Raw genomic sequence first — 27,599 nt, forward strand, 5'->3', positions numbered from 1 at the left:
CTCGGTGTACCTGGGCAGCAGCGCCACCAGAGGCGTGATGACACAGAGCAGGTAGAAGAGGGGGTCCTGCAGGAGCCTCTGCATGGTCCAGTAGGGGTTAGAGGGGGAGTAGCAGGTGGGACAGGAGGCGTTGTAACACAGAGCCACCGTGAAGAATAAAGCTATACTGAAGGCGATAGACAGCCAGTTCATCCAGGTCTGCAGGGGACAAGGACAAGTATTATAGTAGTTTTTTTGTCTTTTCTGGTGAAAAACATCAGTAAGTTGAAGAAAATGAGTTCTTACATATTTGCTACTACTGTCAGCTTACAACAATAGTATCTGATGAGGAAAGAGTTCAATAATCTGGGCTCCTGCTACCTGTAACAACTAATATCAACACTTTAACAGTCCACAGACCCCACAATAAATCGTGCATTAACTGGACCTGAATAACTTCATACCATGGCGACTTTAACAAGGCGATAAGATTAGTAACTGCAGGTTAGACCACCCAATATACGGTAACTCATGAGGATTATTAATGATCAATTTCTGTCTGACTTAATCTTCAACCTCATCATTTATAACCACATAGTCAAAGTTGTGTCGTTAGCTTTGTTACGTTTGGCTGATAAAGCTAAGACTACTAAAATCATTGGAAAACCATCCGAGTCTTCAAGAGAAATTATTTTTCTTGGGTCTAATTTTCTAGTGTCTGCCACGCTGCAAGTTAAAGGTTGTACGTGCACTGTATGAAGATTTTTTATATTTACAACATTAATGAGGTAATAATACAAACTCAGAAATATCTATTTGGTCCATAACTGAATACACAAGCTGGGATATAACATATTTAACATTGGGATGTGTGTTGTTGTGCTCTTTAACGAGTTGAGGCAGCTAGTGTCACACTTCCCTCCCGTCACCCGGAGGCTTCATGAGCTGACTGGCTGATAGACATCTGACGGACTGAATTCCCCACAATGCCTCTCTGGGCTATTGTCCCTCCTGACACACAGAAGCAACAAGCACACGCAGAAGCGCATAATTAATTACTGCCTCACAGCTACTGTGCGGAGCGAAGAGAAAGAGCCTGCTGTCACCTCAAATACCTTTAATTGACTTTCACCAATCATGCATGTATTATGTTCCCGAGCAGCCGGAGAATGAAGTACCTGCCAGCTGAGCGTTTGGAAAATGTTTACCTTCGGTTCGACGCTGCTCGCTGTGACTACTTCTCTGCACGAAGGGGCCATCACGTCCAGGAAGGGAGTTAGTGAAAAGGACATTTTTCATGTACTTGTCAGGCTAAATTTACAGCCTCAGCATAATGGAAAAGACTCTGATTCAATGCAGGGTCATAAATTTAAAATGGCTCATGACCAAAGACTGCTGGGCCGTTTACGAGAACTACACGTAGATACCTGAGAATAAAAACCGAGACAGGGAGGGAACGTGGGAGGAAGATAAACAGGTATTTTGGCGCTCGGTTGCAGTGTGAAGTGGTGCTGTGCTGTGCCGTGGTGGAGCCAGTTTGCAGCGGGAAGGAGGCAGAAGCGCTGTCAAGCTGATATACTGTATGGGCTCTGATGCTGCAGAGCTTTCTGGTTCAATCTAATCAGCTGGAGTTAAATAGCCATGTGCCTGTCAGCTTTTACACCAGAGCTTTCCACAGAGCCAAGATGCTAATCTGAGAGAGGAAAAGCAGCACTGACAGAGAAAAGAGATCTTAGGTTGCTTACCCAGGTTTTGGTCTCAATGCCCAAGTGCACCAGAATGGTGAATAAAGCGAGAGTAGTGATGGGAGTTCCCCATGTAAACAGATCCACGTCAGAGTCAGCGTAGGCCTGGGGGGGAGAAGAAGAAGAAGGATGGGAGGAGACCGGGTTAAAAGAGCGGAAATTATGAGTAAGAGCAACAACAAGGAATTACTGAGCGAGGACCAGCTGATGGAAATTAAAAGCAGACTCACGAAGTAAGGAATGAAGAAGCAGACCAGACTTTGGTAGAAGGCATCGATCATGTTCATCCAGAACATATATGGCTTATATTCCTGCAAGATAAAAACACAGATTTACAGTCATGAGGCTCGTCGATATGACCGAGCAGACTCTCATCACTAATGACTTACAACATACACTCAACACGCTTAATGATACAGGTGCATTTCATTTATCAGGGAAGATATTAATGTGTATACATGAATACTTATCCATCCAAGAAAGACAGTCTACAGCCATGCTAGCAGGTGTGTGAGGCCGCTACACACAGTGGTGCTTTAAGCTAAATGCTAACATTATCATGTTGACATGCTCGATATGACAACGCTAACAAGCTGACGTTTAGCAGGTAACGTTTACCATGTTCACCATCTTATCTGATGTGTTAGCATGCTAATATTTGCTAATTAGCACGAAACTCAAGGCATCAAAGCATTGCTGAGGCTGATGGGTAGCCATTAGTTATTAACAGGTATTCAGCTATAAATCAACAGTTTGCTTTGTATATATTATTAATAGTTTACCTTTTTTTTGGTATACAGTGTTTCTATCTTTTAAAGACCATTTGGATGATCACGGAAGCGATTTTAACTAGCAAGGTTAGCCTGTCAGCTAGCCTAGCTGGCTTCTTGGCAAGCTTTGCATATTCACATAATAGTAGAACCGTTCACCCTTCTCTCTGATTTGTGATTTAAATCCTTTATCCAGCATCGAGGTCAGAGCTTTACTGCTTGCTTTCACAAAACGGTGTACATTAAAAGAAGAGGGACAAATAAACAAGGAGATCGGACCTCGGAGTTCTGGCCGTTCACATAGAGCTGAGGTAGTTGCTGGAGAGTCTCTGCTGACACGTCCTTGTCCAGCGTGCCAGTGATGAGTTGTGGGAAGGCGGAGAACATCAGGTTGAAGAAGATAAGATACCACTGGTCAATCATGGCTGAACCTGAGAATCCACAGTAGAACTGATACCAGAAGATGAGCGCCACAAACATCTGTGGGAAAGAAAGATAACCAGGATGAGTTCACACAAGGAGGCAGGACAGAAAGGTGAGAACACATCACTTCCATATTTGTTGACTGATCTGGTGTCAGCACAAATGTAAGAAGGGTTTATACAGAGGTAGGAGCGTCTTACAGCATTCTTGTAGAAGAAATAGAGAATCATGTTGGCCAGTCGGGAGTAGCACCAGTGTCCGTGGACCAGCAGGAGCTTCTGGAGATACCGGAAACGTGGGAGAGCAAAGTCACTCGCCATCACTGCCTGTAAAACACCAGAAAGGACCCGACATTCAGTCTCTCTCCTCTACACCATCACACGTTATCAGGAAATGACTGCAGGAAATGGCTGGCTCTGCTTCACTCGCCTGCGTCTTCCTTAATGAGTCTTTCCAAAGCAATAACCCTTAAACGAGGTTTTCAACCTTTTGGGATTCATCTTTACAACGGCAGGAATCTGTCAGTCTCATCCATCAACATCTTAACACAAAACCGTCCCTGGAGTCCAGCCGACTTATAACTTACAATTTAAATGGCACTTCTAACCCTTTATGACACATCTCACCTGTCAACAGTATTTGTCAACAAGAAAAACAGCGGATGCCTCGTTGTGCAGCAATTAAGGTTTCTGCTGCGCTCTAATAACGGCCCGGTAACGACTACACGGGGAGTGCGCCCCTGATAGAAGAAAGGCGTGTTAATCATAATGCAGCGTGTGCTGGAAGTGTGTGCGTGCTTCAGAATCCCGAGGAGTGACCGCTGTCTCATTAAGAGCGAATTTGATTAACGATGATTAATCTCGCGGCCCGTTTAAGGACAGGATACTGAGACTTTAACAGATGTGCTACACAGCAGCGCGCCTCCGAAGCCTCCCCTGGAACTTAATTGGGAATCTCCATCATTGCTGTGCAAGATCACCTTTCTGGAACAGGGTGCTTTAGTGAAATGAGCAGAGGGAGGAGGAGGAGGGTCAACTGAGCCTTTTATTTATTTAATTTTTTTTACATGCTATTGCCCGCTGCCTCAGCTGTGGCATTGGTTATGACCTTAGAGCTAGGAAGCCGGTGCTGACAGAGTCCAGACTAAAGCACCCGTAAAGTTTCCTGCTTCACTGCAGAAACGCAGGACGAGCTTCCTTTCTGGGTAACACACAGGTATCTGATATGACATGTACTTAAAGGAGCGCTGTGTAGTTTTGAGGAAGAATTTTAATACACAGAATTTTAATATTTACAACATTAATGAGGTCATAATACAAACTCAGAAATGAGTAAACAAGCTGTTCTCAGAGGAAAATAAGGTCCCCAGAACACTGTTTGAAGCTAGAAAGGTGGCAGGGTCCGCCACATATAAACAAAGTAAAACAGTATCAAGCTGTGTTGTCCTTTAAGGTCAGTTTGTTTATCCAGTCATGAAAACAAAGAGAGTTTTTTTTTTCATGACCCCCCTTCATGTCGCCCACAGTCTCATCCATCTCTCTTCATTCGTCCCTCCCCTTCCTGTATGGCCACGCCCATGTTTGTCTTTACCTGCATGCCCTCCTGTCCAGAGATGCCCACGCCCACGTCTGCTACCTGGATCATGCTGACATCATTGGCCCCATCACCTGAGATTAATGCAGAGAGAGGAAACAGTCAGAACTCAGAACAGTAAACTGAACACTTAGAGAGAAAACAACTTATATCTAAGCATTTATTATTTGCTGCTTCTTCTCCTGCTGACGAGAAGCTTTCTTGTTTTTTCCTCCACTTTGAGAGCTGTGGATGGTTGTTTTTTGTCACCGCAGGTGGTGGAGTGGGAGATGAAGTGTTGGTGGGCTGAGAGGGTTTTGTTGTCAAAATAGTAAACACGACTGGAGCTGCAGCGTCGGCTGAATGTGAGAGGTAGGTGGTGATGAGTGCTCAAACAGAGGTTTCCAGTTTGTGTTAGCTGGCTAATAGTGTCCCGGCATGATATTACATTTCTAAAGCGCTACAGTACGACATACACACTTATTCTTATCCAGTGAAATATTAAGCTTTAAAGCTCTAAGGTTGACACAGTAATACCTGAAATGAGCTTCCTGTACTGATTTGTGCAATATTAACTTAAAGGTGCAATACGTGATAATTTTAGTTTTTAAAAAAATCTCAAATTATCAACAGAATGTGAACAAATAACAGTTCTGGACTCGTTTCACACCCAACCTTTGAGAACATTGTCAAAGTCACAAAGCAGCTGAGGCAACACTGATTTAACCAGCTAATGTTAGCTGGAGCAGCTAACTGTCTCCTCACTTTAATGTAAGAAATACAAGCTCACGAGGCAGTCCAGCTTGTTAGCTGGCTAGCTAGGTAGCATGCACAGGGTTTTTCAGCTAAATCCTAGAAAATGTTAGTTATTGTGGTTGTGCCCGGTTTATTTACAACAACCTGCTGATTTACAGTTAATAACAGTTAGTTTGACATAATTGTTGTTCAAGCTAACAGTAGCTTACTTGCTAAATTTGGTAGCAGCTAGCTAAGAGGCTGAAGGTACATGTCATGAAAGGTCATGGGGCCATTTTGAAATGAAAATCCCTCCCCCTCCAGTATCCACCAGGGGACCTTACTTTGAAAACAAAAAAGATTAATGGTGGTTGAAGGCGAGAGACAAATAATTTTTGATCCTGTTTGAACTGTACCATGAATTACATGCACAATTTTTGTTAATTTTTTTCAATTCTAGTCAGTTTATTCATCCAACAGACACAATAAATTGAATTTATTTCATCACTATTGATGTGCATTAACAACAATAGATTGTACATCCAGTCTATATTATATTCACAGTCATTGCACACACTAAATAATTTCAGTTGCTGCAGTAGAAAGATAATAAACGACACAGTGTGTGAGGTACAATATAATTTACATATAGACTACAGAAGGTTGAGGCTCCGCTCTTGTTAGCTGTATGTCAGCAGATCAGGTTGTTGTAATGGTGAAGCTCTAATATCTATCACCACTCTAATCTTATTATCATCTGGTGTCCCCACAGAGATGTGAAATAAAAGAGCGTTTCCTCCACATTACTGCGAACATAGCAATGACGGGAAAACTGCTTGGTTGGCAGAAGTGGGATCCTCCCGAGAGCAGCAGGAACAAATAAATGATAAACAGGGAAAAGACAGAAGTCATAAGTCACGCTGACATCCTTCATGTCACCTCCGTTATGCTACAGCTTCATTAAGCCAAAGTGTTTAATTACCAAGGTGCCTTAAAAATAACATTGTTTTGACTCAGTGGTCACAGCGAGGGTGCTGAAGGTGCGTATGATGAGTGTGCACTTCTTTCTGAATTTCAAAGTCGACTCATATTGACGCCGAAGTAAAAGACGACCCTGGAGCTTCACCACGTCTGTGTTAGAGTTTGAACCACTGATGTTCAGGATAACACGGACACGATGGAGGGAAATACACTCATTAGTGAACAGGAAAAGATCTTCATGATACTTGAAGAGTTCGTTTAAGTTTGCCTCTTTATGAATAAACCTGGTGGAGGGTTATATAAAGGGTAACTCCACCAATTTTACACATGAAACTGTTTACAGGTCTTGTGAAAAAATAAGTACGAGTGGCTCCAGAGGAAGCTGCATGTTATCTGGTAAACTGCCTCAAGTGATGTCATGTTGCATTGTGGGTAATGTATGCACCAGGTTTTGAAAAAGAAGAAGAATGTGTGGGATAGAAGAGGTGATATCTCTGGTTCTGCTGTATCGAGTTTAATCATTTGGTTTTTAAACTGTCCATCAGTGGACTGCTCTTCAATGCAATGTAGACGCTGAGTGACATCACAGGAGGCAGTTTATCAGATTACATGCAGCCACAAAAAAGCTTTATACTACTTTTTACACATAAGCACCAGTAATCCTATAGACCTGTAAATGCACTTTAATGTGGGGAATTGGTGGAGTTTAACAAGGTTACCCTTTAACAGTGATTTAAGTGTCATTTTGACATTATAATCTGTAAACTCGTTCATTTTGGTCTGTTCTGGAGAGGGATCCCTCCTTTGTGGCTCTTTTTGAAGGGCCAAACGCACTGAAAGCATCTGACATGCATCTTTTGAAGCACAACTGTTGTGTTAAATTACAGAACAAGCATTAAAGTCAAAATAGGACTGCTTTTCTGCATCCGCCGTAGCCTTTTAGAGAAAGCTACAAGGAGAAAAAAAAAGAGAGAGATGTCACAGCTGAGGTATTGCGCTCTATCTCTCATCAGCAAATTCACAGATGTAGCTATTGTGAACACTTCTCCCCGTCCCGTAGGAGACTGTCAGCACGATGTAAAGACAGAGGCGGACTTTTTGTTTTGGGTTTGACATGTTGCATGTGTTTGTGTGTATGTGTTGGGGGATCCTTGTCCCCAAATACTGCAGATTCTGTGGTGCTGGCATTTCAAATCTGACGCCTGCAGAGCGCCATGTGAGCATGAAAGGCGCGTCAACTATTGCTTTCAGTGCGTGTGGGCCTCGAGGTTTCTTCCTTTTTTTCCCCTGCTACATGTTTTCTTTTGTGCGTGAGGACAGCAGGTGTCAGACACTGTACAGATTGTAAAGCACACAGAGGCAATGTGATTTGTAGCCAATACTAAATGCAAACAAAGAAGATGTAGTGGTTGCTACTAGGTATGGTAAGGTACGACATCAGAGGTTTTGTGAATTCCTGTTGGCAGCTGTGTCCTGGGGCTCAGGCGTGTTTTAACCTGTCTGGACGCTACTGGATGTTAGCCTAAAGGGTTGAATCTACAATTAACGTCAATGACTTTTATCCTTAAATAACTCCAGCAACACACACATATCAGTTGCAGGGGTCAAACAGTGATCACCACCGGCAGTCAAAGCTCATCCAAAGCATCCGGGTCAAGAGTTCAAATAAAAAGGGGGGTGTATGAATACAAATGTGTGTCACAGTGGATTATGAACTTGTACTTACCTATAGCTAGAGTCATGACCTTCAGCTTGTTCCGCACCAGTTTGACCACCATGCTCTTCTGCAGCGGCGTGGAGCGGCAGCAGAGCACCGAGCGGCAGCTCCGAGCGACGGCCAGAAACTTATCCTCCAAACTCTTATCCAGGGCGTAGGCCAGAGTCCTCCCGTCAATTACCAGGCCCAGCCGGTGCACCGTGAAGGGAGCGGTGGTGTGGGAGGACGAGTGGGAGGACGGAGATGAGGACGAATAGATCTCGAAGGGGGCGAAGCTACCGTGGAAGGCCTTCGCGGCTTGTTCTGTAGAACTGCAGAGGAATTTGGCCTGGATGTAGTGCAGACTCTCCTCCAGCAACAACGCGCATGCCTCCTGGTTCAGAGACAGGCACAGAGTGGGCTGGAGTTCAGGATCAGATCGCTAAGTTGTTTAATATCACATCGTCTGAGCTGCTTCACATCTGGCAAACAGATGCTTCAAACACAGCGTTCGTCCTCAGATAACCTTCACAAAGGTGGTGTTTTCAACGAGGAGGAGGAAAACATTATGTTAAAGGAATAGTCTGACATTTGATACCACCTTAATGTCTGGACTGGACTGGAAACAGCTGTTCTGGTGGATTTTCTAAAATGTTTAACTATTCCTTTAATAATTTATACATTATACAGTCTGTAGAATATTAAGCAATCTTTTTATTTACCATATATATATTTATATGATATGGGACTATATATTGTCACCAGCCCTATTACCATATATCAGGTAATGTTTACCAACATAGTTTAGCTTGTTAGCATTCCAACATTTGTCAAATAGCACTTAACACATAAACCAGAAGTACTGGACGCTAGAGGAAACGATAGGATCACCGATATCTGTTCCAGATTTAATGGCAATCCATCTGGTAGCTTATTACTATCATCAGAACAGTGTTTTTCAATCCTGGTCCTGGGACCTGATGTTTCTCTGCTCCAGCCCACCTGATTCAAATGATCAGCTGAAGCCTGATAATGACCAGTTCATTTGAATCAGATGTGTTGGAGCAGGGAAACATCTAACACATGCAGGGCATGACTGGAAAAAAACTGCACAAGAGCAAAGGCACTAGCATGGCTAAAAACATGCTCTCTTTAATTTTTTTTGAAACACTGGCTTCTACCGCTCACCTGAGAATCAGCGTTCAGTGTCAGGATCTCCTCCTCAGGGTCCAGCAGCTTGCAGGCGTACGCGATATTGACAGCTGTCTCCTGTTTGTCGCCCGTCAGCACCCATATCTGCAGGCCGGCCTTCCGCAGGGAAGCGATGGTTTCAGGCACACCGTCCTGCAGCCGGTCCTCGATGCCTGTCGCTCCTACGGGTGAAGAAACAAGACGGTGACACACACTCCTTTATCCACACAACATCTAATCAAGTTTATCATCTCATACGATGTACGGTGAAATCGTTCTCTGCATTTAACCCTTCACAAGTATTAGGAGCAGTTAGTTTGCAAACTCCACAGAGAAAGGCTGTAAAGTAAATAAATAAATAAATGAAATAAACAGTTACCCAGAAGCTGGAGGTTTGTCTCCAGTCGCAGGGCCGACTCAAACAGCAGCTCCTCTCTGCCCTGGATGGCCGTCTCAGCCTCCAGGTGGCGCTGCAGCCAGCAGGCGTACTGCTCCTTGCTCAGAATCTGACACACACACACAGAAAGAGAAAAATTTTCATTGACTGTTAATGTCCAAACAAACTCTCTTTGTTTTCATGACTGAATAAACAGGCTGACCTTAAACGACGACACAGTTTCATACTGTTTTACTTTGTTTATATGTGGCGGACCCTGCCACCTTTCTAGCTTCAAACAGTGTTCTGGGGACCTTATTTTCCTCTGAGAACAGCTTGTTTACTCATTTCTGAGTTTGTATTATGACCTCATTAATGTTGTAAATATTAAAATTCTGTGTTTGAATTTCTTCTCCAAAACTACACAGCGCCCCTTTAAAGCATTAGAGGAAATGTAAGAGTGGAGCAGCTCCTTTTGGCTACATGGCAGAGGAGGATCCACAGGAGAATGTGAGACCTTGAGAAGGTGTTTTTATCACATCGCTTTGGTGACAGGCTTTTGCACAAGCAGGGATATAATGAGCCCGGCTTGCGAGAGCATAAATTAACAGCCTGAGAAAGTGGCACAGATTGCAGCTGAGTCACGAAGAATGTCACTTTAGAGCGGCCGGTCCATGTGATCATCTGCGCCGGGCTAGAAACACAGCCAACTGCCACTGAGACACATCATCTCCAACTTCTAAAGCCGTTTATTGAGAGAGAGGGCATTTGTCCAGCACTTCTTAAGACATTGATGGATCCCCGTTACCTTTTTTGCAATGCACAGTGTGCGAAGGCCATCTGCAGCGTACAGGTTCAGGTAGTTTTGGGTCCGGTTGACAATCTTTTTCTGGCGTTTCCCTTTGGAGTTTCCTTAAAAAGAATAAAGGACAGAAGAATGAAGATTAATTATCATTAAATTGGTGGAAATTGGTTCAGCATTTTGGTTCCAGATTGCCACAGGCTTCTTCCAAGAGGCACATGAAAGCCATCTGTGTTCACACCTAAATTAACCATGTATGCTGCGCCTCGATATATTTCAACAAGTCTTCATATTAGTCACCGAGCTGCGTCTGGACTATACTGAGCAAAATGTGATGAAAAATTAGAGTAATCAATAGCAATCACCTGTCCTAATGATCTTATTGTGTATGAATAGTACATGTTGTTTTTTTAAGATGTTTTGAAGCATCATGTTTTGTGATGGAGCCTTCATTAAGCGTCTCTCCGGCGCAGCATCTTGGACATCTTTTTGGCAGAGGGACAGTGCACAAACAGATTGGCTTTATCAGTCTCCTGACACAGATACACCAGCCAACCAGCCTCTGATCGCCAGCCTTGTAAATCTCACTAATAACACAACAGCTTGGCAGGCACGGCTACACACACATGCACAAATTATTTTTTACTGAAAAGAACAAATTAACACAAAGCTGTCAATAAGGGCTGATCGTTTGCTTTGATCGTCTCATGTAGAAGTAAGATGCAAGACATTTTTTTCACTTTGGTTGTGAAAAATCATTATTTCCAAGGACAGCAGGACTTTTTTCCCTGTTTGACAAATAGCTGCGAGGAACCAGACGACCTTACAGACGCAGGTGGGAACTTTGTTTTTTTAACAATGTTTATTTTCCTCCAAAAGGATTCGTGTCCCATCTGTTAAAGTTTCCTTGAGGAGTTTTTTGGTCACTACAAGTTTTTTTAATGTGTGGCTAACATCATCCACATTTCAGCCCTGTGAATGTTTTATGAGGAAGGAAATGCATTCATCACATTTGTTAGGACTTCAAGGACACACACAATGAGTCTTATTGAGTAACACCGAACGCTAAACAGAGAGTTTGTTATGAAGAAAGCTCCGCAGGGCGCCTTCACACCTACAAACACTGTTTTCTTTGGCCACGGTGGAAACGGGCCGTAAACACAACACTGACATATTATCACCTTTTCAGTTGCTATGGCTAACGTGTTAGCAAACAGTCAAGTCCAATATTATCTCCTTTTAGCTCTTTATTATTCCACACCCACTCCTGAGGGACAGATCTGGCTCTTTAGCAGCTAAATGCTCCTTTATTCCAACCAGCTAGTTGCTAACTGTGCCTACAGTATACAATTTGGTTCTGGGCAGTAGCATCTGTGCTACTTCTAGGGTCAAAAATAGCTGGCAGCTGCATGAGAGCGGTGAAAGTGATTCAAAACAGCAAAGTTGTGGGCTGGAAAAACAAAACAATGAGCTAAAAGACGATAAAATGCTATTTTAAGTGAGAATCTCCTGCAGATACTCGAAGCTTTGACATCTGAACTTGAGGTCATTATTTACCCGTCTACTAATACGTTTACTGCATACTGTGTATACCTACATACATACACTTATCAGCCGCAACATTAAAACCAACGACACATGAAGGGAATAGCATCGATCATCTCGTTACAATCGACGGTTGTCGAGGGAAACCTTGAACTGGCGTCCCTGTGACACACCGTCTGAACACTACCGCAGACCATACACCCGCTCATAGCAACGGCCCTCACTGATGGCCGTGTACGTAGGTCACGAGCTCCATTTGTTGCTTTCTTTATCGGTCTGTGGCCTCTTTAGCACAACTTCACTTCTCTTTCCCTCAAAAACTGATCTGGGTGTTGATTATCACGGCAACGGTAGAAGCTTTGAAGCATTTGGATCAGCCCAAATGAGAATATTTAAATATAGTACTAATACTACTACTACTTATAGTTATAATAATGATTTCTCTAAGTTCAGATCGCTGTGATCAGGGCCCAGACGTCCGTCTTCTCAGGGTCCAAAAGAGAAAAATCTATTCATCTTTAAATTTTTGCCAGTGGACGATTTTTGGTGAAATCAGTAAAAAAAAAAAAAACAGAAATTTAGGATGAAAAACATGTAAATTGTGTTTTAAGGTGGAATTTTAAAGGTGGAAACTGGAGTTACGCAATGACACAGTGGAACTTCTAAGCCCAGAGGGTCTGCAGTCTACCTCCATGTGCACTGTTATTACAGTGACACTGAACAACTCCCTCGTCGCCTGAATGGAGCCATTATGGAGGTCTGTGTTATGAGGAGGCCCAACTCACGCTGCTGCACTCCAATTGGCCGGTTTTGACCCAATGGTAAAACAAAGTAGTGAGTTGTCTGCGTGAAGACACACCCTGTCGGCCATTAAAGCGGCTGAACTGAGACACGTGGTGGACGGGCGGGGGTGTGTGTGTGACAACTGTCCCAATGGAGTCTCTCTCCTCCAGCGAGCAGCGGCGGCGCTCTGTGAATTTTAAGTGAGTGAAAAACTTCTGAAAAAGTGTGCCAACTCAGACATCGCTCTATAGAGGGCATTAAAGATGATGAACAATCAGCACAGCCCAACCCCTAAACGCAGAGGAACCGGCCTGGTGGCCATTAATGGAAAATCAATACAATACATCATATTGTAATTCAGAATTCCTCCAAAGAATAGGACCGAACGTCATCGAGAAAACATGCCAAAACAAGATGGGAGTGCTCTCCTCCATTTATGCGTGGCAGTTAAAAAGTCGTCGGAGGATAATTTAACGGGAAACCATCTCTCTGTGAAGCTGAGCTGCCTCGAAGAGAGGAAGTGCCTAATGAACAGGAGGGAGCCACTAACAGACAGATTAAATGATTACCCACTCGACATGCCAGCATGCTTTTAACTGAAGGTAGTCAGGATGAGTTGCTGCACAGGTTAGGTCAGCACATCTAAAATGTAAACATGTGAAGCATATACAGCCAGTTTATGGAGGTTTTACATGCTAAATAGGAATCCAGATCTTACTAAATCAAGGCCTGTGTATCAGGAAGACACACATTCAGATTTCTTAAAAATGTACTCCAGTGATTCAGCATGACACTTCCATAAAATATAGGGACATGGGAGAAACAGATTTTTTTAAAAATACCAAAACTGATGCAGGACAGAAACCTGCAGTATCTACTTCATATATCTTTAGTTCAGTTTATTCAGACCAAGAAAAACGTCATATTCACACTGACATTTTACAAAAAAATCAAGAACAGTCATCATGAAGTCCGACTGGATGGTTTTGGCAGCTGTCATCCTGCATTATCAGGACCCACGTAAGAAAAATCAAATTCCTGTGACTTGCAGCAGGTTATTTAGCACCTCACTGTTCTCCGAGGTCATAATGAGCTCATGAAGAAATAACTGATCATGAGCTTTATTAGAACGCTGGATCTAATATAATATAACAGGAAGGTGACAGACAGGTTTATATTTAGATAGGAACGAGACAAAAAGGACCATAATTTTAGATTGTGATAGTTACTGTGTGGTTAGCAAATCAACTCTCATGAATACAGCCTAAAAGGTCACATGACCAGACATGGAGTTCATGTGCAGGTGGGTTTAATAGTAGTTGATACCTAATAAAAATGACACGTTGTAAACTATTTTAAGTGGACTTTAGCTCCCTCTTATAAGCATTTACACGGTGTCGAGTGGTTTATCCGGGACTCTTATTCTGAAAGGTAAAAAAATGGAAGGAGTCTGTCTGCAATGTGCTGCAAATGGCATGTGAGTGGAATAAAAAAATGTGCTGCTCTGATTCAGACAACCGATCCTTCTTCTCAAAGTAAATGTGCAATTCATAACCCTCTGCTACGGTGTTTTACTTTCCAAAAAATAAAACAGGTGCAACAGATCACAACACATCCTGTCATCAACTCGAGTAATGTGCCTGTCTGTGCTCCGCTCCGTATCTGTCTGCACTGGAGAGGAGTAAGGTGTTAGAGAAAACACGACTGTAAATGACGGCAAAACTGCGGGAAAGACTCTCTAGCTGACCTGAAAATGAAACGAGTGCACATATCTTGGGTAAATACCATAAAATATTCAGTTTCTCTCAGTTCAGGCTGGAGGCTCTATTGGGGGCCTGTGTGTAAATGTGACCGGCACTGAATATGATATACTGTATCTGACACTGATCCGGTCGCTGGCCAGTCAATTGGTGCATATTAAAATCACTAAAATACACAACTATTATCACAACAAGACTCAGGTCTCAGGCTGCTGCTTTTAACTCCACATGCCAGTGAGTAACTCAGGCTCAAGCCCAAAGCTCCCTCGCTGAAGCCACAGACGACATAATATATTTATATTACATTATATTATTAACTGCTTTTACAGGCTGAGAACTCCTAATGACAAGACTTAACGTGTAAAAGCAGTGGAGTGGCCCTTTAAAAAGGCCCCATATTCACTGTCTTCTCTGATTATAAAGCAGATGTAGGTGTTTTCAAGTATCGAAACTCCCAATCCACAGAGAAACGCACACAGCTTGTGTGTTTTGTCGAGCCTTTTAGTTTGCGGGGCTGAAACAGTCCTCGCTAAGCACCCCTGGACAGATGTCTGGTGACTGTGTACAAAGCATTAGTGAAAAGTGCCTGTGTGGCTCTTTGTGTGCCTGGAATACTAACAACCTGGTTACACCTTTGCCATTAGGAGAACTTGAGGAGTGTGGAACAAGGTTTCAAGATCAAGAGGGGGAAAAAAATATACGAGGAAGCGTTTTTTTTTTTTAAAGGCACAAGTCAGGACGCATCGAGGGTTGCAGCAGTGAGTTGCTCTAAAAATATAAGTTCTTACGTAACATGTTAGCTTATAGGTTTACATCAGTGGAAAGACTGAAGGTCTGAACACTCCTCAGACACACTGAGGATGCATTTGAGATCCGATCACTCAGAACACATCGTTGTGCTTCAACTAACCATTGAACTAAACCGCAATATCCCCAGACTCCCTTAACAAAATGTGTGATTTTACGAGTTGTTGCAGGAGGAGAAATGTATCAAACTATGTGAAACAACTGAGACAAATTATTAATCACTGGCGCCTTCTTACAAACTCGACATTAAATACAATACATTAAGATGTTTCTATTGTTGTAAATAGTGTCAGCATGGCTTGGCATCGCTATAAAATCCTGTCTGTTGTCAAGTCTAAAATGCGGCGTGTCCGTTCCCGTGTCTGAAGTGTGTCGTAGCTTCCAACAGTTGTTTGAAGGCACTGTTTTTTATTTTAATGGAGAATATAATATATTGACGGTAAACGTGTCAAATTTTACAAATGCAGTAAACAGTAACTAATTAAGGTTACTTATTTGACGCAGATGGATAATGTCCCAGACTCCATTAAAAAAACGCTTGATTTTGAGACTCGTTGCGTTCGGAGAATCTTTATAAACTATGTGAAACACCGTTTTCAAGAAATTCTTAACTATTTGAGTCTTCTTCTTAATTCGGCAAATGTCACGCATGAAGATATTTCTGTCTCTGTTTGTTCCAGTGATGTTGGATCACTCCGGACGGATGGTAAAACAGCCTCAGAGAGCTCCTCCCTGCTCAGGCATGTTAGTCCACAGACACTAATCTATCAATTGGGATTGACCTGAGTGAAGTGAAAATATTCTTAATTTGCCGACATGTCCAGTGAAGATTACATTGAATGATTTGCAGCCAGTTCACACCCACGATTCATCACTTGGTGTGCAGACATGATACAGCACCCCCACTCCAAACCCCATCATAAGACCATGTTGACAGCAGGATCATCGTTAATCACGTTGACAATGAGTGTTTCCTACCTGTGTCGGGGGGTCTGATGAGGTCCATGATGACAGAGTCCGCTCCTTTAGTGTACACGGTGATCTGATCCGTCAGAGGGTGTCTAACCACCACAGACATGCGCTTCCTGGTGGAGTCGAAGCCCAGCGTGTGCAACAACTCGAAGCTCAACTTCCCCAGGTGTGGCAGCTCCACGGTCACCTGGTCTGGGAGGCGTCCGACGAGGGAGCACTTGTAGGCCCTGGCGGCGTAGACCAGCGCAGCCTCGTCGGGCGACTCGGCCTCGTAGCGCAGCTCGCCCTCCTCCAGGTTCCAGCCCTTCCCGTCGTAGCAGGGCGGGACGGGGCTGAAGGCGTGCTCCAGGCCTCTGTGCGGCTGCTCCTCGTCCAGTTTGGTGAGCGTGCTCTCCGCAGAGGGGGAGGACAGCATGCTGGAGCAGCCCTTGTTGGAGGAGCGGTTGGTGATGAGGCTGGAGGAGCTGCTGCTGTTGGAGCCCGAGGTCAGGCGGCTCGGGGTGAAACGCTTGATGAAGGTCTCGATGGTTTTGACCGGGGACTTCAGCTCAAACCTCATACGGACCTGAAGGGAAGAAAACTGAGTCATTCATGTTGACAAGTGTTGGATAATCACTAGAAAATAAAGGCTTTTTAGTATTTTCTTCCTCGTCTACTGATATTTTCTTTTTTGGAGTGCCTGGATTGCTTTTGAAATCTCCTTTTTTTCCTCATTTTCCAAGAGCACCCAACAACTTTTTGCCACCATTGTGTTTAACAGAGCAACTCCTACATAATCTAGAGTGATTATTTCCAAATACAGCTATTAAAGATTGTTTGTTTTCATATTGAAATATATCGCAGAAAAAGCAAAATTTCCCTATGTCAATCTTTTCCCAATATTGTGCAGCTGTTACCCTCCGTTCATTCACCATTAAAAGATGAAATAAAAAATACAGTAGCCTCCACCTTTCTCCATCAAATTACTGCAGTCATCACTCCCAATTATTGCGGTGTGGAAAGTGAGAGCTTTACATGACAAGGAGAGCGAAGCAGGTGCAAATCAGACAGTTGATAGAGGACTCAGTAAATCAGTAACAGTGCAATTAATTTGCTTTTTTTGTGTGTTACTTTAGTTTTATTTTCTACTTTAAAATGTAGCGCTCACAGTACAGTTGGCCTTCATTATTCCCAGGATATTTTGTGCCTGGAGGCAAACAAAATTGTGGCAAGAGACAATCAACATTTACTTGTCAAAGAAAACTTGTCAAATGCCTGTTTAAACACTGAAAGCTTAGTTTATAGGGAACCAATCTAAATGCTGATGGTGTCGGTGGTCCATAGCTATTACACTGAGCCATCAAAATGTACTTTATAATGATAAGTTAAAGCAAAACACTGCCAATTTGAGAATGAACAAAAAAAAAAATGCTTCTGGGACACGAGGTGAATTTTATGATTGTTACAGTTTTAAGATGCTTTTGAGAGACCCGGCCCGGCTCTAGTGGTACAGAAGTCTTCAGTACTGATGAAAATGCACCTCCTGGCTATTATCCTTTAGCCAATCCTTTATCCCAAGGTGGTGCAGTACAATAGCAGAGAGAGTGACTCACACTGAGGACTTCTGGCAGCAGGAGTTCTCACACACATAGATATAAATCATTCAGGTGCTGGGTGAGCCGCAAGGGCATCATAATAACAATGTGAACAATTACACCGGCCCAAAGGACAAAAAAACCAGCACAAACAACAAGAGAAAACAGAGATTGTGTCAAAAGCAACGCTTCTGTGCGGTTCTACATTTCCTTCTATCTTATCAGATAACCTCAAAACAGAAACACACAGTTCATAAATAATGTGTCTCTTTTTACGAAGCTTAATCTGAGCAGGTTTGTTCCTGTGACTGGCAGGACAGCGAGCTGGTGCACACAGTGTGTGGCGAGGAGAGGATGTCACCTCTGAACAGGACGACCACACCCAGGCTCACACAAAAAAACACAAAACAAAACACGGATACACAACTGCGACCGGACCGAGCACATCAAAGATTGCAGGCAGCGGAGCGGTGAAAGCTACGTGCCAAAAAGAGACTTGGAGAGTTTTTTGGGAAGTTTTTGTGCTTTTGAGGCTGTTTTTGTAGGAAAAGTAGCCAAAAGAACAGGCAAAAGATGGAAACTACTCCCCGTGTTGTTCAAAAAAAGACAAACATTAAAAAGGTGCACCATAACAGAGGTCGTTGTGTTAGTGGCTTGGAAGGATATTAGAGGAGGTTTATCTGTGCTGGATCTTTATCATACCTCGACTTTTTGGGTGGGTGGGTGGTTCCCGACCCTTCAGGCTTGTGACCACTTTAAACAAAGTCACGTCCACTTGTGTCTCTACAGTTATCAGCTGTGAACAGGTCAACAACAGGCTCAAGTGCCTTTCCCTTTCTTTCCTGTTCTTGTGCACTGATTCACTGAGCTCACCAGCCAATCAGAGCGGTTCTCTCAGTGATGGGGCTCCACAGCGACAAGGGCCGACAAGGCACCGCAACAACTAGAGCAACTGACTCACTGGCAGCCCCAACATGGTGGGTCAGGGCCCGACGGGTCGCTGTGTTGACAATGTATTTGTAATACCCTGCAGACAGAGCTAGGGACCTTTGCTGCATCTCTTTCATCTCTATTACTGTAAACATTTCTTTTATCTAGCTTATAAAGGCAAATCTACTCCCAAAATATTTCCTAAAATATTCCAGATTCTCCTTTTTGGTTGAAATTTTAATGACACAAAGGGACGGTGAGAAAAAGCTGCTTTAAAAGGTGACTGGTACTTTTCAACACGATGGTTTTGTTTCCTTTTGCTAAACCAGAAACATCTTCTTTGCCTCTCATCCACACAAGTGAGAAAGGCACGAGAGCAAAACCAGAACCAGGAACTGAGAAAATGTGACCTCCAAATATAGTTACAGCAAAATCAATGTCATAAAGAACAACTATCTGACAGCCAATCTGACTGTCTCATTAATTTCTGAATAGTAAAAAGTTAATCCCTTATTGACTGAGAGAAGCTTTCACTGGACAGATGTTGCTGAGGTGAGTTGTACCTTCTGTCTGGGCTGGTTGGGGGAGGACACCACCACCGTGTTGCAGATGGTGAGCGCGATGAAGAAATCAATGATGTCGGCGAGGTCAGAGGGCAGCTGCGACGTGGGCTGGCTGTGGAAGCGCATAAAGTCCATCTGACTGCTGCATTCATTGACTTTGTCTAGGAGCTGAGGGTCGGGGGTGATATCTTTCTCCTGCAGAACAGAGGAGGGTTTTATCAGTGGACGGCACACAACACAACACAGGAGTATGAGGACAGAGGGTGGTGGAGGTGAGCTGCACTGACCATGGGGCTGCTGAAGGCCGTGTGCTTGGACAGGATGCTGGCTCGCTTGGCCTCCGCTCTGCTGCCCGTCCTGCGGTGGGACTTTGTGCTCTGGGAGCGCAGCACCACCCGGGCGCTCTGGTGGCTTGTCACACTGTCCCGCCTGGGCAGGGTGCCGCCGTGAGACGTGCACTCCTCCTCCTCTGAATCCATCTCCTGGTACATAGCAAGTCTTCTAGCTGGATAACACACACACATCATTAAGAGTTACTTTAAAAAAGGCAATGACTGCTAACTGTTTATGTTGTTAGGGAGTGTGTGTGTGATTGTCTCACCATTGGCATCATGGGAGTACTCCACCCCTGCCACAGTGCAGCGGCGAAACACCATCTTGTTCTCCGTCAGCGTGCCTGTCTTGTCAGAGAAGATGTATTGCATCTGGCCGAGATCCTCAGTGATGTTAAGAGCTCTGCACTGCAGGTGAGAGTCCGTCTCCTCGTCATACAGCTCCATGTCCTGATGGATGAAGTACACTTGGCAGATCTTGACAATCTCGATCGACACAAACAGGGAGATGGGTATCAGCACCTAGAGGGGGACGAAAGAAGATAGAGCTTGTTATCAGTCTTTTCAGCCTCCTCTGTGCGAATTTTACAGTTCAGAAATTTTAGAGCAGTACATGTTTGTTGGCAAGTGAGCAGAAGTTGAAACAGAAGCTGAGTAATGGATAAACAGGTTGAATAACAGTAGATAGTTGGATAAAAGTAACTGTTGAACTAGTTAACTAAAAGTAATGGTTAAATGGCTAAAATAGCTAGCGAGCTTAAAATAATGATTAATGGTTAAAAATAGCTAGCGAGCTTAAAGCAATGGAAATAGTTAACAAAGTTACAGATATAACAGATAAATAGTTAACTAAATGTATAAAACCAATGATGTGTCAGTGAAGAGGTACTTGAGTGTAATGGACGGGTCTGTGGGGAATGTCTGACAAAAAAGTCGAGGAATAACGAATAATAAGTCTACTGGGTATATTTAATATGTTTGATTGTTTAAAAAATGTTGTTGTCCTCCCGAGTGAGACATTTCCAGGCACCATTTCAGGAAAGTAGTTCCGGAGAAATGAGTCATAACTTTTGGGAGGGCGATCCTGTCTGCTCAGTCTCACTGTGCCTGAATGCCAACAAAGTCATGTGTTTATCTGAAAGTGTATCAAGCAAGGTCTGGCCATACTGGTAGGTCTCCAACCTCAAACAGTTACTGTTTGTGCAGAGTAACCAAACTGTTATCTTCTCATTCATTTCAAACATTAGGAAATATCAGGTTAACGAGCTGCAACATGTGACACAGGACAGGGTGACATCTTCACTGACATGTTTGGAAAAAAATCAAAATAAACAAATCAATAGCTGCCAGGTGGCACTTATTTCTTTTTTGATCCTGTATTATAAAGATTATTTTGCAGTGCTTTCTCACTGCTTTTCCAGATTAAATGTGAAGATCCAGATTTAGAGGTTACGCATCCAGAGGAGCTGATACGACGACAGCCAAGGTTTTGATTTACAGCAGAGCTTGTGAGCGGTGGGATAAAACGTTTTCAAACTCAGTGATACTGTGAGTCTTGTTTATGTCTTTATCTGTGCTTTTGTTTCTTTTGAGCTTCTCTGTGTTTCGTACCTGGAAGACGATGATCAGAGTGAGGAACAGATAAATAGCGGACATGATGGGCGATAAGTCCGTCCCCTCTGGACTAAGAACGTCAAACACGGGCCTCTTATCTCCGTACTGAAACATCCACAGCCCGTGACCTGGAACAGCAACACCACAAGGTCAACTCATATAAACAACTGGAATGACAAGATATAAATAAAAAGGACCATAAACCAGATTCAAAGGGAGAATTTCTTTACTTTTTCACAATACATCTGAGGAAATAAAGGTTTAAAAGGTGTTTTTACGCACCAACAGCAGCAAACAGGCACATGACCAGCAGGATGATGACACACCAGAACACATCTACATTCATCTGTCGCTCCAGTTTGCTGCGCTTGTAGCGCGGGCCGTTGTTGTTCAGCATGGCTTTGGTCTCATGACCTGCGAACACACACACACACACACAGCGTGTTAGCAGCAGCTGGTCAGAGGTCAGTTATTGAGTTATTGTGACAACTCACAAGAAAACACAGTTATTTTGGGGGGCTAACCTGCATAAATGACTATTCCCACAGCCTCCTCTGTGTTGCGGATGGTGCAGCCTCTCAGCAGCAGGTTTTCTTTGTAAAGTGCATCTCTCCGGCCACTTCGATGGATTCTGTCGGGGTCAGAAGATGAATAAAAATGACTATGAGTGCTTGTTCAGAATGTAAGCAAACAAAGGCAAAATGATCTCTTCACACTCAGGTGAAAAATACTGATGCTTCAGGAGAAATAAGAGTATCTCTCTGTACCACAGCCCCACAGACAACATCAGTTTATTCTGCTGAGCGCCTCAATCGATCACGCTCTGAAGCATCATGGTCTTCCCTCACGAGGAGCCCTTATCTCAGCACAAAATCCCCTCTGATATAGAAGCACTGACTGTGCTACCGCTCCACACAAACCAGGCTTAAGAGTCAATCAGGCAATTCACTGCTTCATCACTGACCCTCAGATCTCACTTCACACTCAGATTTAAAGCTTGTCAGGCTCATCTAGAACGACGATGTCCGACAAAGACTGAATTCAGCTCACGGCTGGCGCAACGAGGAAGATCAACCCCCCTCCTTGTAACTTAAAGTGAGATCCATGTTGATCTGTCAATAATAAGGGCAAATGTGCCTGTTGCAGAAGAAGGCTGAGCTTTTAATGTCAGCCTTAATCCCATTACTAAATCAAGGATTACAAGTGTGTTAGTTAAACAGCATTTACAACATTTAGCGCTTAGCCATCTCTGTTGTAAACCCTCTCAAAGTCACGCAACAAGTCAGCATGTTTACCAACAGGAACGTTCATCCTTTGGCCTCTGACAGCAGGCCGACCGACACGTCACCACCATCACAGATTAATAACAGCGTCCCTGAAGGGCCGAACAGTTCACACACACACACAGCTCATCCTAGTTCACAGCTCACACGCTCTTAAAGAAACTGATAATGCTCGGACACGAACAATGCTTTCTCTCCCAGAAAAGGTTGTGAGATTACACTTGGTGCACATTGGCTGTAATGTAATAAAACACTGCTGAGACAACTGCCTCCGCCACACCACCACCACCACCACCACCACCCCTCTCGACTCTGCCGCTGTGCCCTGTGCTCCACTGTAGCCTGGCAACTGAATACCTGCAGCATCTGGTCTCCTTCTGAGTAAAGACTGAATGTCATACTCATGTGGCTGCAGGTCAGTCCGGCCTCTTTACTGTACATTTCTCATCTTCGGCCTGCCGCAAACTTTTCCAACACGCCTCAGCGAGGAGACGCAATGAAAAAGGCCGAGTAGAGACACAGCAGTTCACGGAAAACATGCTGCAACCCACTGTTAACATGATCATGAAAAAAGGAATAGTTCAACATTTTGGGAAATGTGCTTGTGAATCTCATGACCGTGCCAGGGATGTGCATGATTAGTCAACTAGTCAATGAACCAATGTTATGTAGCAGCCAGTTAGCTTAGCTTAGCTTAGCAGAGACTGGGAACAGGGGTAAACGGCTAGCTTATCTCTTGTCAAAAGGAATTAAAGAACCACTAAAGCTCACAGATTAAATGTTTCAGCGTAACTGTTTAAATAAAGGTGTAAAAAAAACGCCTTGCTGAGGTTTTACAAGGGCCGCTAGCAGTGACTTTCTGGAGACTTATCACCACCAAGCTGCCAAGTGAAAAAGTAGACATGAAAACGGATCACATTAAAGACTAAATCATCACACTGCATGCATCGACAAAACCACTTTCCACTGATTTACTGAAGATGTAATGCGTTAACTGACATTTCAGCAATTTGGTATTTAATTGCTTCAATGTTGAGGGACTCACAAGAGAGAGGTTAAACTCAAAGCTGTAGATCCAAACACATCCTGACTTTCAGGCCTCAGTATGGGTTAAAAACACTGGATCCTACATTTCCCATAAAGCAACTTAACAGCATCTTTAATAAGTCCAAACCTTCCCCAATAAATGTCTTTCAAGCTCAACACCTCCACTTGTAACCTACGTTTTCTAGTTGTAAATGTTCAGTCTCCAAAGCAAAGCCAAGACAACTTGGGTTACATCATCAGGGATATTTTCAGACTGGACTTTATGTCTGTTAGTTTGGCCAGAGCCACAGAAGATATGAAACAACTGTGTACTACAGGCTGAGTAGAGCTACTGCTGCTAACTGTGCAGTTAGCGGTCCAGATTGGGAGCTAAAGAGTGGTATTACAAGACAAGATGGGCTGGGGCTAGCTGGTTAGCATGCTAACTTCAGTAGATATCTCTGACATAATGGTCAACCTGTTATTTCTTCCCATTGTGTTGCTAATTTCAGTTAATGTTTTAAAAAATTTGAACCAAAGATTCTTACATATACACATTTAAGACAGACACTTGCCAGCATGGTGGTTATAGTCACTGTTAAATAAAATATCCACAAGCCAAACAGCAGTTGGCTTAACTGTGATTAATTAAAGGAAATGGACAAAAATACTACAACAGGCTGAATCATTGAGAGAAACTTGGACGAGCTCTCCTCCATTCTTATATCTGTCAAAAACACATCCTGCTACCTCTGAAAGTTCGACTGCAAACACAGACAAAAGGGAAGTAAAGGTGTAATAACAGGAAATCAGCTGAGAGAAGGGCACCTTGTTGTTGCTAAAACACTCAAGCTGGCTCTTGAACAGGTCCAGGAACTACAGCCTCAGTAATCAGGGTGCAGTAGGAGCTGCTGCTGCTGCTGCTGCAGCTTCAGTTTATTCTGGTCATGAGGAAGCACATGCATCTTCAAATGTGCATGGTCAAACGGGCAAAACCCTGCAACCGCATCCCAAGAAGGCAAATCGTAATCTGGACTTGGAAAAACTGTTTAAGTCATAATTATAAGTTGGAAACTCCTCCTGGCTTGTCAACAAACCGCAGTTTCACATTATTTCCATTCGGGAGCTTTAACATGACTCCAAAAATGCCACCGAGTTAATTTACAGTGAAATGAAAATGAAAGCTGAAACCTTTCATGTGACTTAACAAATAAGAAAAGTTGAGCATCTTTGGGTTAGGAAGAAGTGTTTCACAGTACTCACATGTAGCCTCTGAATCTGTTCAGGTCGTTGTTGGGCTTCTCACATTCAATGATGCTGTTGTACTTCAGTGGGTCGAAATCACAATCCTGCAAACAGACGACAAACAAGCTGATTATTCAGGCAGCAGCTGCAACTTTCAATAAAAAAATGGACAGTATGCTGTTCAGTTTCACTCAACATATACAGTGTGTGACACTGAGAGGTATGTTCAAAACAGCAGTGTGTGAATCAACACAAAAACATGCACATTATTGAATTTATAACTGATAAAAGCAACCAAATCTTCCATTTTCTTCATACTGACGTGTTCCATATTATCACTCAATAAGTTATTGAATGATCAGCTGGTTATCAGGATTACCAGCTTTATATTTCTACACGTGTTGTCAAAAATATTGATTTAACTAGACATATCAATACTGCATATTTGAAACTGTTTCAATACTCATTTTCTGCAGTATCGATGCACACATACAGGCAGCACTTTCTCAATCTTCCTATTCTGAAAGGATAAAGACAAATATTTCTAAAAAAAAGTTACGACAGTCTGTCTGCTACTAGCCAAGAAAAATTGTATCTCATTGTCATGTTACAGCCTTGTTATATTGGTTGGTAAATGGTTTTGAATATCAATATTTTTAGAAGAAAAATAGAAGACAAAACAAAAAATTCTACTACTTAGTATAAATTATTGTAAACATTTAGCTCTGGTATAAAGCAACAAAAACATCAAGAAGTAAAAACTGACAATGATGTTTTAATTTCATTGCTGAAGTTTTTAGTTCACTGAGTTTGTACACTGGGTAGAAAGTGTATGTTAAGTTACAGGTGCTTATCTTGTGCTGGCTGCAATATATCCTGCTGGCCTAATCATGGCTTGAGTGAGATTATACACATTATATATATATATATATATAAAATGTATATATATAAAATGTATATATATAAAATGTATATATATATATATATATATGTATATATATAATGTAATGTACACACACACACACACACACACACACACATATATATTTATTAGTAGGAAGTGAGAACTGTTTTGGGTTGTGTGCATCAAGCTGGGAGTGAACATGGCGGTTGACAATAAAGCAGTTGTCCAACAACTTTAAGTGTTTGTTTTCTTATCGTGTAACAGTGTATAAGTAACCTGCTTTCACCTCAGCAGCATGTAGAAACAGCTGGAGCTGCAGCTGATTTATCCAAAGTTTTGGACCCAATGTATGACTAAAAATGACAGGATGGAAACAACAAGTAAAGGAGCAGCCGTCTCACCAGGTCGAAGAAGCTGCGGACGACCTGTCTCTGCTTGAGGTTGGTCTCCCCGTCCAGCGTGGCAGTCTCGATGTGGCACAGCCGGTCGGGGTCGCTGGAGCTCAGCAGCAGAACGTCGGCGGGGAGGATCTCATTACATCGCAGCCTGATGAAGTCTCCCACCCGGACCTCCTTCCAGTACTTCTCCAAATAGCGTCTCTCCGCTCTGCCAGAACAATGAGAAGGGCAAACGGGCTGAGTGTGAGCTGAGTGGTGGAAGATGCAGAGCCATTGTTTTCAATAATTGGTGGTTTCTATAAACGGAAGGTTTTTAGCTCGACTTCCATAAATCTGCACGGGACAGCAAATGTGTTATGTATAAAAAAGCTGGTGTGACCAACTTTTAAATTCAGCCAAGCTAGAGATATATCTCTCAACATTTTCAGATGGTTAAACAAACATGATTCCACAACTAAGGAGGAAAAACACCACATGAAAAAAAAACATCTCACGAGCGTTTCCTCATTTTGGGTCATAACAACAGAATGATTCTTCCCACCACAGATGAGCTTGTGGTGTTACATGAGCATACTGTACATGATGTCACTACTCTGAGGAAAAGTTGCTGCATTCTCAACCATTAACACTCCCGGATGGACGAGACTTCACTACTGGGTTTCATTTCTGAACAATGACATTTTCCTGGTGCTAAATAATGCATATCGCCAAGCTATAAACAACAGTCCAGAAGTGAAAGGGGAAAAAAAAAAAACACTCAGTAACTTATTCATAGCAACCTCCCCTCTGGCATTAATGACTCACATCCGAGTATATAAAATCATTCCTTTCCCTGAATGTTGTTGCTGAAGTGTGCAACGTGGTGTCAGCGTGAAAATCAGCCTTTTTCTCCACATACTTTATATTCCAGGCCGGACAAACAGATGGCGAACAGAACTGAATCAAAAGAACAATGAAAAACTAAAAACTTATGTCACTGACATTTTTTCCCCCATGTCTGAAAATGGATCAATAGCCTGAGGCAACAAGTGACCCAGATGTGTAAAGTTTGCTATTGTCTCAGTCTCTTTTATATAAAAGGTCTATAAGACAGAAGATACCAAGTACACAACTAGTTCCCTACAGTGGTTCACTAAATAAATGACTGTATGCAACAGTGAAAGACAATTATTTGGGGCCTGGGGTTTCAGTGTAGAGCTTCAGGAATTAGTAAAATTCTTGTTTTTGTCATTTTTTACACAAAACCACCGGACAGTTTGTGGCTCCAGCGTCTCAAACTCGAGGGTTTTGCAGCCTCTCTTTGCCGTATCTAATAATAAATTGATTATCTCTGGGTTTTTAGATCGTTGGTGAAAACAGCACAAGTGATCTGAATATTTCACCTCCGGCTGTGGAAAACAAAAACAGGCCTTTTTTGTCTATTTTTCTGACATTTCTTATCCCAACAATCAAGAAAATAATAGCTAAAATGAAACTACACTGGGATTCAGTAGAGTGCATACCTCCACCAGGCCCCAACAGTCCCTTTACGATCACCAGATCGACACATGAAAATGTACTCATTCATGAATACCAGCCAGCTAAATATGCCTG

The 27,599-nt window shown here is 42.9% G+C and overlaps 1 protein-coding gene across 1 annotated transcript in view; it reads right to left on the bottom strand.

The window, feature by feature from the left end:
* atp10a (ATPase phospholipid transporting 10A) overlaps positions 1–27,599 on the bottom strand; it is a 34,353-nt gene that overhangs the window by 3,865 nt on the left and 2,889 nt on the right. Inside the window, exons 2-20 of the mRNA XM_073476785.1 lie at positions 26,010–26,214; positions 24,723–24,808; positions 21,675–21,781; positions 21,433–21,564; positions 21,148–21,278; positions 19,806–20,058; positions 19,492–19,709; positions 19,205–19,399; positions 16,144–16,702; positions 10,277–10,380; positions 9,472–9,598; positions 9,090–9,274; positions 7,932–8,295; positions 4,508–4,584; positions 3,118–3,243; positions 2,774–2,974; positions 1,955–2,035; positions 1,725–1,829; positions 11–198 (exon numbers count right to left, since the gene is read on the bottom strand). Coding sequence (XP_073332886.1) covers positions 11–198; positions 1,725–1,829; positions 1,955–2,035; positions 2,774–2,974; positions 3,118–3,243; positions 4,508–4,584; positions 7,932–8,295; positions 9,090–9,274; positions 9,472–9,598; positions 10,277–10,380; positions 16,144–16,702; positions 19,205–19,399; positions 19,492–19,709; positions 19,806–20,058; positions 21,148–21,278; positions 21,433–21,564; positions 21,675–21,781; positions 24,723–24,808; positions 26,010–26,214 — 3,444 coding nt within the window. The remainder of the gene's footprint in view (positions 1–10; positions 199–1,724; positions 1,830–1,954; positions 2,036–2,773; positions 2,975–3,117; positions 3,244–4,507; positions 4,585–7,931; positions 8,296–9,089; positions 9,275–9,471; positions 9,599–10,276; positions 10,381–16,143; positions 16,703–19,204; positions 19,400–19,491; positions 19,710–19,805; positions 20,059–21,147; positions 21,279–21,432; positions 21,565–21,674; positions 21,782–24,722; positions 24,809–26,009; positions 26,215–27,599) is intronic.

This window comes from Pagrus major, chromosome 11 (genome assembly GCF_040436345.1).
Source record: "Pagrus major chromosome 11, Pma_NU_1.0".
Taxonomy (NCBI): Eukaryota; Metazoa; Chordata; class Actinopteri; order Spariformes; family Sparidae; genus Pagrus; species Pagrus major.